The following is a 12,990-nucleotide window of genomic DNA, read 5'->3' as shown; positions in this document are numbered from 1 at the left end:
TAGCCTTGATGTGCTACTATATGGACTATCGTTTTTATGTAGTGCTAACAGCTTGCGCCACTTGTTCCATTTCTTCAATGTAATTTTTTTCCCTACTCATTTTTTTCTGACTGTTTTTCACTAGTTTTTCATTTGGCTAGGGTCAGTGTCACTACTGGTAGCATGAGGCGATACCTGGACCCTATAGAGGTTGCACACGCAGTCCAAATCCTCCAGGATGGCACATCAATATGTGCCATTGCCAGAAGGTTTGCTGTGTCTCCAAGCACAGTCTCAAGAGCATGGAGGAGATTCCAGGAGACAGACAGTTAAGCCTCGTACACACGCAACGATTATCGGCCGACCGATCGGCCGTCTTTTGTCCAGTGTTGTTGTGTTGGTTGAAATGTGCTCTAGACTGCACACGAATTTTCTCGGCCAACAAAAACCAACTTCAGAAGTGATGTCATGTGATGGTTTACTTTCTATGTGTTTTTTCTTCTCTGAGCATGCCCAGTCTTGCTCATCAGATTTTTGTCTGCCGAAATCTGTACTGACTGACTGACGGAAAATTGGCCGTTCTGTTGACGGCCAACAAAAATTTTATAGCCTGCACACTAGATTTTGTTTGGCTGAAAAGTCGGAGTCGGTTGTCGGAAGCATCATACTAACAAGCCGACAATCGGCCGATCGGACATTGGCCGAAAATTCACGGCCAACAATCGTTGCGTGTGTATGAGGCATTACTCTAGAAGAAGCTGGACAGGGCCGTAGAAAGATCCTTAACCCATCAGCAGGACCGGTATCTGCTCCTTTGTGCAAGGAGGAACAGGATGAGCACTGCCAGAGCCCTATAAAATGATCTCCAGCAGGACACTGGTGTGAATGTCTATGACCAAACAATCAGAAAGACTTTATAAGGGTGGCCTGAGGGCCCAAAGTCCTCTAGTGGGCCCTGTGCTCACTGCCCGCCATCATGAAGCTCAAATAGCATTTGCCATTGAACACCAGAATTGGCAGGTCTGCCACTGGCGCCCTGTGCTTTTCACAGATGAGAGCAGGTTCACCCTGAGCACATGCGACAGACATGAAAGAGTCTGAGAAACCATAGAGAATGTTATGCTGCCTGTAACATTGTTAAGCACGACCTATTTGGTGGTGGGTCAGTGATTGTCTGGGGGGGGGGGGCATATCCATGGAGAGAGGCACAGAACTTTACAGGATAGACAATTGCACCCTGACTACCATTAGGTATCAGGATGAATTCCTTGGACCCATTGTCAGACCCTAAGCTGGTGCAGTGGGTCCTGGATTCCTCCTGGTGCACGACAATGCCCAGGGTATGCAGCCAGTTCCTGGAGGTTGAAAGAATTGATGCCATTGAATGGCCCCCACGCTCGCCTGACCTAAATCCAATAGAACAGCCCCAGGACATTCTGTTTCGGTCCATCTGACGCTGCCAGGTTGCACCTCAGTCTGCTCAGGAGCTCAGTGATGCCCTGGTCCAGATCTGGGGAGAAATACCCTATGACACCATCTATTGTCTCATTAGGAGCATGCCCCAACATTGTCATTCATGCATAAAAGTATGTGATGGCAATACAAACTACTTACTAATTTTGAGTTGCTGCAATGAAGTTTCAGCAAAATGGACTAGCCTGCTGCATCATTTTTTCACTTTGATTTTTGGAAGGGTCTTAAAATTCAGCCCTCTGTAGGCTGATAATTTTAATTTCGTTTAAACGTTGCGGTATTCTTTCGTTCTGAACATGTTACCCAGTCCATATCAGTATAGATATCCAGCATGAAATTTTCCCCCATTGAGATCTGATGTGTTTTCAAAGTGTTCCTTTAATTTTTTTGAGCAGTGTATAATCGGATTGAAAAAAAAAAATTGTCTCCCCTAGGCACCCAAGTGATCAAGGCTAAACTTGATAAGCCAATAGCAGGAAGCTTTACACAGCTCAGTGCTATGCACAGGCTGTGTCAAATCTGTGATGTGTGTCACAGACACACATTTAGAGAAAACAAAAAAGGTTTTATGTCACGTAGAGGAAGCATTAAAGTTGTGTCTGGAGTTCATCTTTAACTTTATCAAAATGTAATTACCCACAGGGCTAATACTGGAAATTTTGTTCAATAGAAAATATCTTTAAGCTGAACAACTGAAATTCAAAGAATGCATTTAATTTAAGATTATCCAATACAAGGAGTCCTATTCTAGTTTAATAATAAAAAAAAAAATCAAATAGGTATTTTAGCACAATCCCATTTTATTTATTACAGCGACACTGAACATTATGGGGGCATGGAGTGTAAATCTTCATTATGATCATTTAAAACCATTTTACATATTTCTCGAATTACCGCAAACACACACTAATCAGCACATTCATATGTTTAATTTGATCCTTATGTAGTGTAACAGTCACATAAATATTTTTTGCTTGACAGACCCAATTTCAATTCATTGACCAGTCAGTAGCCAATACAACAAATTTTTAGCTTATGATTAGGTCCAGGCATACAACAGTTGGTTCATACTATGAATTATATTCATGAATCTTGAAAAACATGGTAAATCAATTTCTATGGCAGAGAGCACTTGTCAGGTGACACCACAAAAGGAACTTTGATACTATACAGGCTAACCTTATTTTTTTTTATTTTTTTTTAATGTTTAAAAGGAAAAAAATGTTTTGTTGCCAATGTCAACAAAATTCTCTCTCTTATCCTCCCATTGATTGAAAGGCAGAATATGAGTGGCATTTAAAAACAACATACATTCTTCCTCTCCCTTATGCAATTTATTTAGTAAAGCCAATGTATACATGCGTTTCAAGGATCCACTTAAAACCATTCATGGATTGATGGGCTGGCAGTCCCTTGAAATGTAGTTCCAGACATTTGAATCTAAAAAGTTAAAATTCTAAACAGTATTAAAAGAGCAATCTCTTTGAACTGGATAGTCGATCTGTAACTTGTGCATTATTGTCCACATTTGTCCATAGGACAATACAGACAGGCTGAAGTGCCTCCCACAGTAAAGGGAAATCATGTTGAGTTTTTTAGTGGAGATAGCGTGTTGTTCCTGTTACTGGAGAAAAATACAATACTTTTCTTCATCCATTTCATTTTAGATCCAGGAGCATGGAAGATGGGTTCTCTAGGTAGGATTTCCAGAGATTAGAGAATCTTGACATCGTTGCTCCATCGATAATCCTGTGGTCTGCAGACCAGCTAATGTTGATTATGTGAGCTTTCACAACCTGCCCTCTTGAGTCAAACCGTGGAACTACCTGTATGACAGGAGAGATCAAACAGCAAGTGACTAAAGTTTGTTATGCAATATTTTAATGACAGATTATGTGACAATAAGACTAATCCCTTTTGTCATTGTGGTTACAGGGACAACATACAAATGTAATGCGAGACATGTAAATGTCTAAATTTACATGCAGTAAATAAAGAAACAGACGGTTCAAGCCTCAAAGATTTGTCTCAGAAAAGACGCTCACAGCCTGCCATTTCTTCAAAATATGGTAGCTGAACACCACTGGTTTCTAACATGTAAAAAATTGCTAGTATGATTAAGGCCCCTTTCACACTTGTGCGACTTGTCCTATGGATTTAGGATTGCAAAGTTGCATGACAAGTCATACTTCATGATTTCCAATGAGTACCGTTCATATCTGTGCGACTTCAAGTTGCAACGACTTCAAAGTAGTCCCTGCATTACTTTTGTCCAGCTTTGATGCATTTTGAGGTCCATAGACATAGGTATTGCTTCAAGTCCAGTCAAAATCTTGGCAAACAATTGCGGTAAAATCGTGCGACTTTTAGGTCGCACAAGTGTGAAGGGGGCCTAAGTGACAAGATTTCACTGTTAGCGTGAGCTAGAGCAATTTAAACTTTATGATCCTGATTTGAAAAGCTATATCAGAACTTAAAGTGGAAGCAAGTCAAAACTTAACTAAGCCTAAACCTGTTCCTACCCACATTCTTACCCCAATACCAGTGACAGCGAACCTTGGCATCCCAGATGCTTTGGATCTACATTTCCTGTGATGCTCATGCACTCTGCAGTGTAGATGAGCATTATGGGAAACGTAGTTCCAAAACATCTGGGGTGCTAAGGTTTGCCATCACTGCCCTATACCAACTACCATATAAAGAAAATGTGTGTACTTAGTCTAAGGGCATTCTGGTCTAGTCACATGGTCTCCCCAGTAGCCGGCTTTAGGGGACAGGAGAAAGAGAGCAGTGACAATCGATGCAATGCCTGGGCAGTGACATCACCCATAGACTTACTATGGGGAATCCATTTTCTGCTGTCCCTCCTCTCCCCTGAAGAGCCGATCAAGTGACGCATACCCTTAGATTAGGCAAGTATACATATTATATAGTGGAACTCCACCCTACTTTTATTCTCAAAAGGGAGAATATGTTTATTGGAATATTGGTGGAATTGAAAGTGAATCAATAGAATGAAATAAAAATAAAGATAAAAAAAAAATATTTTTATTTTCATTTCATTCTATTGATACACTTTATTTCAGTTCCACCAATATTCCAATAAACATATTCTCCCTTTTGAGAATAAAAGTAGGGTGGAGTTCCACTTGAACCAAGCCTACTAGCTTTCATTAGTTCTTCCCCCTCCCCCTTCTTCCATCTGCACTCTATATATAAGGTTATGCCTTCCCTGTTTCCCTTATTCGGTCTGACGAAGGAGCTAGGAGGCTTCAGAACATGTTCCGCCCCATCTCACCACCCATTGTGTGACGTCATCACGGCCAGACACTGGTTGGACACTGCTATCCGGCTTGCGTTCCAGCCTGGTTATGGCCAGCCACTGTTTTTAGTCACACCGCTCTCTCCTCCTGCACACCAGCAGGTTAAGCTGACGTATCTGGACATCCTATCACTGGGCCTACTCCATCCTTGGAGTTACATAGCTGCCTACCTACAGGGCTACTCCACACAGATTAACCATTTGTCATTCCACCGGGATACAGCAGGAAGTGGTTCCCGACACATCCATGGGATCCACGTGACTGTCATCGGGTGTATCCGGAGGAGGATGAGAACTATGCATTGCTTAATCTCCACACTTTGCGAGTGCAATCCAATTTTAATACATGTGTTTTATGAATAAATAGATACACTTAGAATGCTGCACCTTCTTGTTCCTTTTATCTTTTAGCTGCTAGAGGATCCAATACCCTCATTAAAGAAGTGATGCAGCAGTCAATACAAGTGAAACTTTTTTATGGGATTTCCCAAAGGACTCCTAGAGACTTCCACTCTATTCCTAGGAAAAGGCTTCTTTAATCGAGGCGTGTTCAAATATACTGCTTGCACTGAGAGAGTTTTTTTACTGGTCTAGAGAAAAGCTGATCTTGTAAGGCGGACAGAGACCATCCCTCCTGCTCCCCTGAAATGGGGGCAGGACAGGAGATAGGGAGCCACTCCAAACACTGCAGGTATGAGGTTTTGCACTGGGCAGGAGAAGGCTGCATAGGATGCTCTACCAAGTCTCCATAGTACAGGCCATGAGACCCAAAGAACCAGGTAGCAGGAACATGTTAACCCCCTGTCTGGAGGAATTAATAATACTGAAGGGGGAGGACTAGAGGACCACCTTTTATCTGGTGGGGTTAACGTGTTTCCTGTCCTGGTAGGAGGAGACCACGGTCTCATGGGCTGTCCTTCGAAGACGACTTGAAAAAAGTATCTTAATCCTTTTGAGTTAGCTTTGTGAGTTAAGCCTACAATGAAATATAAAATTGTTCCAATGTAAGCATATTCACATGGCTAAGAGAATGTACAGGCAATGTAAAGGTATATGTATATAATGGATAGGTGAATGATAAAAAAGGTGCTGGTAATCTTTTAAATGTCACAATCTTTAATGTTAATCAGATAAAATTATTTTAAATAATGTGGTCTTATAAAAGCCTACTAAAATTATTATAACTTGATATAAATACCAGTGGTACGTACATGTAAAATATATAAAAAAATCAATATTTAAAGTGCAAGTGATATACAACAAACTGTGCAAAATAAAGTGCTTCAGTGTGCAACCACGAATATATTAGATATCATAAATAAATGCACAATATATAAATTTAATAAAAGTAGTGATTTATATTTAGGTGCTTAAGTGCTTTTTAAAGTGCCTATAAATAATTCATAGTCCAAGCCAATTCATGCAGGGAAAACTGGATATATTATTGCTTGGATCTTGAGTGCTTCGGTGATGGGGTGTGTCACTCTTTACTTCTTACCAAATTGAAGCAGGTCGCAAAGACCCCCCAACGCCTGCGATCCCTTTATATAGGTGGATCAAACCTTACGAACTCCTTATAAACAGAATATATTGCTCCTTTCTCCTACTTTTCCATTTGTTCAATACTCATACGGGTGAAGGTAGAGCCCACATATAGGAAGACACAAACAGCCAAAATAGTGTAATACTGTTGGTTTAATTCAGATATATAGTAATTACAGCAATTGGCTCCTTACTTTTAGTTGTGCCCTCCTGGCACTGGGCAATTCGCATTGGCTGCTATGGGTAACAGGAAAAAAGCTCTGCGAGGATCTGTAATCACTATATATCTGAGTTAAACCAACAGTATTACACTATTTTGGCTGTTTATGCGTCTTCCTATATGTGGGCTCTACCTTCACCCGTTTGAGTATTAAACAAATGGAAAAGTAGGAGAAAGGAGCAATATATTCTGTTTATAAGGAGGAGTTCGTAAGGTTTGATCCACCTATATAAAGGGATCGCAGGCGTTGGGGATCTTTGCGACCTGCTTCAATTTGGTAAGAAGTAAAGAGCGACACACCCCATCACATGTATCCAGTTTTCCCTGCATGAATTGGATTGGACTATGAATTATTTATAGGCACTTTAAAAAGCACTTAAGCACCTAAATATAAGTCACTACTTTTATTAAATTTATATATTGTGCGTTTATTTATGATATCTAATATATTCGTGGTTGCACACTGAAGCACTTTATTTATTTTGCAGTTTGTTGTATATCACTTGCACTTTACATATTGATTTCTTATATATTTTACATGTACGTACCACTGGTATTTATATCAAGTTATAATAATTTTAGTAGGCTTTTATAAGACCACATTATTTAAAATAATTTTATCTGATTAACATTTAAGATTGTCACATTTAAAAGATTACCAGCGCCTTTTTATCATTCACCTATCTATTTATTGTTATTTAACAATTAAAAGGGCAGCAGGTTTTTAATATCTTTAAAAAGGGCCAGGCGCTTTCGTACTTCTCTTTAATTTTGATATGTATATAATGCTTCAATAACAGTGCTTGTATAAGTGTGGTACAATCAGACACTAGGATGTACTGTGTGGCAATACATTTTCATTTTATGACAAATAACCAACCTGCAATTTTCCAATAGCACCAATCGCGACTTCTGGAGGCAATATAACAGGCTTGGCATAGGTACCTCCAATCTAGAATAGAAAACAGAAGAGGTCAGTAAACTATGCAGATGGCTTTTTAAGTGCTCGCACATACTATGCCATGATCACTTACAGAACCAATGTTGGATAGTGTAAAAGTTCCCCCTGTCAGTTCGGCAGCCCCCAGTTGCCCTGAAGCACCCAGGGTCTGTAGTCGGTTGAGTTCAGCAGCAATTTCAAATATACTTCGTACTTGTATATTCTTCACATTTGGGACAATCAGACCTTGATGTGTATCCATAGCAATCCCAATGTTGTGAGCAGCCTAGAAATGACATGTTGAAAATAGTCAAAATATGCTTATATACAGGGCAAAGCATTTTGTCTTAAAATTGTCAGTCCACTTGAAACAGAGATTACACTTTTTGGCAGCTTTCGTTACCTATTCGCAAAAGATCTTTGCATTTAAGCTGCAAGAACATCCATTACAAGAAGGTTTTACTGAAATAATTTTAATTTGTATAACACTGGGTCTGCAGAGACTTCAGCAGGAGATGCAAGATTCCCTGTTTGTCAGGAAAGTGAGGGACTGAAGTGGGCAATCTTGCCAGACAAAATAGCAAGGGAGTCTCTAAGGGATAAACATTTCCAGCTGATAAATTGGCTCACATTCCTCAAGCTATAATGAAAATATACCACTTTATGACTTGCACACATATGAGGTTTGTAATATTCTTGGAATATTATATCCGATTCTGTTTACCCCCAAAACAAAAACATTTATTATATATAAAATATCATTTTAGGGTGGGCTGACCCTTTAGGTTATATTTAAATGAACAGTACAATTCTGCACTGCAGCTCTGACAATACAGACCTTATACGTGATATTCTGACAGTTTTCATCCAACGAGGCATTGAGTACTGGATACTGCAGTAAACCCAGACTGGCTGCCTGAGAAAAAAAAAAGGGGAAAAAATATTGGACCATGAAGTAAATCGCAATATCATAACAAATGTCAGAACAGAGTTTCAGCCTGCCTGTTTTCTAAAGCCCAACTCCAGCTACAGGAAAAAAAAAAAAAAACGCTGTTTTATTTTTTATAACTCTTTAAGGCAGTCAGAACATGTCCATCAGTAACAAAATATAGACAAAAGTCTTTACACACACATAAATAGAGAAGCGCCAACTTGCTCATAGCACGGCCCCTGACAGAACATGGGATGCCTTAAGTTTGGTAAGAAACAAAACAAAAAAAAAAAAGTGACTCAAGTGTATGTTCGTGGACAAGAATAAGAAGACATAGACTGGCAAGGACTCCAACATGGGAATAGTTTGATGGAGAAGTACAGGAAAGAGGGGGACTAGGCAAAAAAGATGGAAAAAAAATGTGATAAGGAGGGGGCAGGGAGGTAGGGTCAGCGCACAAGGGACAGCACCCCCCCCCCCCCCACACACTCACACACCTGAGTCCCAAGGGCAAGTAATTACTGAATAACGTTTAATTCTCAAAATAGCATTTCTAACAGAAGAAAAAAAAAAAACAAAAAAAACTGGCATCAATACTCAACTTCTTATCAGCACTGTCCCAAAAAGACTCACCTGCTCTACGATCCAGCGCTGTTGCTCTTACAGACTGAATGCCATTCCCTGACCTTCAATCCCTTCAACATAAAAATAAACCTGTATTATATTGCAGCTTAACAATTCTTATGCTGGCCATACGTTATACGAAAAATCGTTTAAACGAATTTTCGAAAAACGAACACTCGGCCGTGAGAGCAAATGATAGCGCCATCATGTAATGACCGAAAAATCGTTCAATGGACATAAATTAATCCCTTTTTTGTTTGTTTTTTTTCACATATACCTAGTGCAAACAGTTTGGAAAAGAAACACATTAACATTTCAATTTATCGTTTGGTTGGCAGAAAATGTCCAAACTTGTCCTTTGTTTTTTTTGCTCAAAAATGTCACAACCAATAACCGATTTGTGCCCATTAACTGGCCAAAAAACAAGCAAACTGTCCAAATGGCAGAATTTCAGACAATTTTTCATATAGTCTATGGCCAGCATTAGATGTGGTGGCTGAATTATTTATTTATTTTTTTTAAGGAATTTTTTCCTCTCCCCAGCTGGGCAATGTTGCTGTCCACAAGTGTCTCTATTGCCCCTTTATCCAGATTGAAGACACCTTAAGACAGGAAGTGTGTTACTGGCCTGATGACCAGGTGAAAATAAAGGAAATAAAGCCTAAAATTGAAAACAAATTCAGCCAACACTTAAGGTTTTTAAACTGCAATACATAACGTTTTGTTTTTTTGTTTAATACCTTTTAAGTTACATCACTTTTATGAAGGTGTTCTAATGAAGGATGAAAACCTGTTATGTCCTAAGAACTGGTAAGGCTTTGCTACCAGTAAGTACCTAGGATAGATTATGGATCGGCTCCTATGTACCTGCAGAGTCCTTTGGATTTAGGGCCCAGGCTATATATACAGTAGGGTCCTGACCTCTGTCCAAGTCAGCACCAAGTTCTCCTCACCCTTTTTTAACAATAGTCGTGTGCCAGAACCTTGGTGGTAAGAGGATGATTTGACATAAAACTGTTGAATAGCAGTGGTGAGTTTAATACTGACGTAGAAGTCCAGGTTCATTGTGCTGTCTGCACATGGAATGCAAAGGGCTTTACTAGGATTGCTTTCAAAAGGTTAACACATGTACTTGCAGGCACCACAAGATGCTTCCACATCAGAATTGTGAGCTTCTCCAGGTTTTAGGATTTTACAAATTCACTTTAAAAAGGCATAAATTGGTTCATCTTTGGATTATCAGACAAGAAAATCAGCCATGTATAGGAGGGGGAAGAAAAAAAAAAGAATGGACTCCATGCGGAACTTCTGTACTCGGACAAAGCAGTTAGAGCCTTGAGGTACAAAATTGGTGATACCTTGCCTTCCTTCCTTGGGACTGTAGGGCTAGGTTTGATTAAAAAAACCCTTGAAAATGTTCCTAAGTCGGAACCGGAACAATCACCGCTTGAAATAACAAGTCTTGCATTGCCCCAAATACACCCCCGTTAGTGATCTGGGGACAAGTGCAGGTTGGAAGGGAAAAAGCCTTTCCGGAGGACAAGACCAAACTCTATCTTGAAGCCTGACTGAATAACTTTTTCGACCCACTTGACCTGTACCAGGGAGGTCCATGGATCCAGAAACCAGAGAAGACTTCCCCCCACCCCAGATACAGGTGAGGGCGCCCCTTCATGCAGAGGCAGCCTTGTCTGCAGGCCTGGAAGAGCCCACTCGTGGCTTGCCAGACCAGGTCCTCTTGGAACCTCTGGTGGAGGGCCCTGACATTCTTGAGATCCTGAGAGACGAAGAGAATGGCCCATGTCTACGACGGGGCTCCTTGCCCTTGGTAGCCTGCAGAAGAAGAGTACTCTTTCCCCCGTGAGACCCTTAACGATGTCATCCAAGGAAGCACCAAACAGAGGGAGATCAGATAAGGCCCTCTTAGAAGTCTAGTCCGCAGACCAGCATTTCAGCCGGACAATATGCCGAAGGACCACTAATGATATAGACAGCCTAGAAATAAAAAAGGAGCCGCATCCAAAGAGGCATCCCAGACAAAATTAAAGCCCCTGGACCAACCGGTCCACCAGCTCTGGAAAGACAGGGCGAAGCTATTTTCCCTCCAGGTCCCGGCGTAAAAGCTTAGCCCACTAGGTCAGAGTTTGCAACACCAGGGCAATAGTAGTTACCAGTCTAATTGCCGAACCAGCCACAGTGCACATATGGCAGGCCAGAGCATCCGCCCTTTTATTAGCGGGACCTGTAAAGGTCGGGGACTCCTCAACCAGGATGAAGGCAATTCAATTTGACCTGTAAACCGGTCCACTACAGGTTGGACCATCCACCATTTACACAGTAAATCTTCATAAGGATACCGCAAGCAAAAAAAGCTTAGCAACCACTGCATTTTGGACAACCCCACTGTTTGTGACAATGTTGTCAAGGTAAGCGGAAAGGGGAACGCCCTCGCCGCTTTGGAGGGCCTGTGGGTGCAAAAAGGAACTAGTGCTTCCGACGTGGCATCAGCCCCAACTTCCATTTTTCAAGTTTCACGCACTTACACAAACACTGCATCCACCAGCGCCTATTTAAAGGGGGCTAGAGGAGCAGAGGAATCATCCTCACTAACTGAGCACTAGGGTGCAGGCCCAGTAGTGTCGCTATATACTGAGCTCACCCCGAAAACAATCAGGGGAGGACGCCGACTGCGATCCTGCAAAGGGGACGCTGGCCAAGGGTCCACAAATGGACCACCCATTGGACCCCCCCAAAAAAAAGGGGGTCACTCCCTGAGCCCTCCATAGGAGGACATAATAGAACATAGCCCCCCTCAAAGAGGGCCGCTCGCCATGACCCAGACGCACAGACAGGGAACCCTTGCTAAAACAAGGCAGGTGCCCCACACAATAATGGCAGCAAGACATTACAAATGAAGCACCCCCACAGTGCCACCCTGTCCAAGGGAGCTGCCAAGCTGGCCATGTGGCCCAGCAGGACACAAGCCACACCTAAATTTTTGTGGGGGCCCAGCCGCAATTGCACGGATCCTCAGCCGGCAGTGACTGAAAATTTAGAGGGGCTGAACAGAGGGGAACCCGGGGGTCCGACCATCCCAGGGAGAGGCCTGAATCCACCCCAAAACCCTCCAGGGGTAGTGGGGGGACAGCTACCTACAACACCAGGAACAGGGTGGGCATGGCACTGGACAGGACACCGCTCCATCGTAATGTGGGGGCTGTCGGCCAGAAGGAAACGTTGCGACTCAAGCCGAAGCCAGTTTGTATGCGTCCTCGCGAGATGTTTACCTCGCAAGCCAACCCCCGTCCAGTGGGGCTATGTCATGGTCGAACTAGCGTGGAGCTGCGGTCTGCACACGCGCGCTGGCAAGACTGGGGGACCCCAAGGATCTATATTATCCAGTTCGTCGTCCAATCCGGAACTTGATTGTAGTTTTCACAGGAATATGATAATAAAAAGAGGAAAATAATTCAAATTTAAAATGAAAAAAATTCCAGGACCAGAGATCTCAGCAAGGAACTAGGTCCTTACTCCTGACTAGGCAGAAAAACTGGGTGCCTATAGCTGAGAGTGGGTGTATACCCCCTGGGACTGCCCATAGGCCTAGGTCAAGCTTTTTCCTGCCTTGTGTCCTACTCCTGTGGGGGGCAGTATAACCCAATGGTTAATAAGAAGCAGGAGCTGCGTCTCTGGTGATGAATGATCGAGAAATGGGGAGTGTTGAATTTTTATACACAGAAAGAATTTATTGTAGCTATTTTTGTACTATTATTACCTTCTACTGTAACCTCACCTTGAGGAAGAAGGGCATAAATGACAGACGGACTCCTCGTTCTTCAGCTGCAGGCTTCAGGTCCTCTCTCAGCTGGACAAGTTTGGTCATATCAATTTCATCACAGTACCCAAAATGAGGGATCTTTAATGCTGCAGACATGGTCTTCACCATGGCTTTATGGAAC

The 12,990-nt window shown here is 42.0% G+C and overlaps 1 protein-coding gene across 1 annotated transcript in view; it reads right to left on the bottom strand.

The window, feature by feature from the left end:
* Positions 1 to 2,727: 2,727 nt before the first annotated feature.
* DBT (dihydrolipoamide branched chain transacylase E2) overlaps positions 2,728 to 12,990 on the bottom strand; it is a 37,241-nt gene continuing 26,978 nt past the window's right edge. Inside the window, exons 7-11 of the mRNA XM_082266464.1 lie at positions 12,825 to 12,990; positions 8,315 to 8,392; positions 7,571 to 7,762; positions 7,417 to 7,488; positions 2,728 to 3,278 (exon numbers count right to left, since the gene is read on the bottom strand). The exon at positions 12,825 to 12,990 is cut by the window's right edge and continues 1 nt beyond it. Coding sequence (XP_082122590.1) covers positions 3,111 to 3,278; positions 7,417 to 7,488; positions 7,571 to 7,762; positions 8,315 to 8,392; positions 12,825 to 12,990 — 676 coding nt within the window. The 3' untranslated portion in view covers positions 2,728 to 3,110. The remainder of the gene's footprint in view (positions 3,279 to 7,416; positions 7,489 to 7,570; positions 7,763 to 8,314; positions 8,393 to 12,824) is intronic.

Source organism: Pelophylax lessonae (genome assembly GCF_965119305.1).
Source record: "Pelophylax lessonae genome assembly, chromosome: 8".
NCBI lineage: Eukaryota > Metazoa > Chordata > Amphibia > Anura > Ranidae > Pelophylax > Pelophylax lessonae.
Note: the sequence above shows the minus strand (reverse complement) of the source record. Positions and strands in the feature narration are given on the sequence as shown.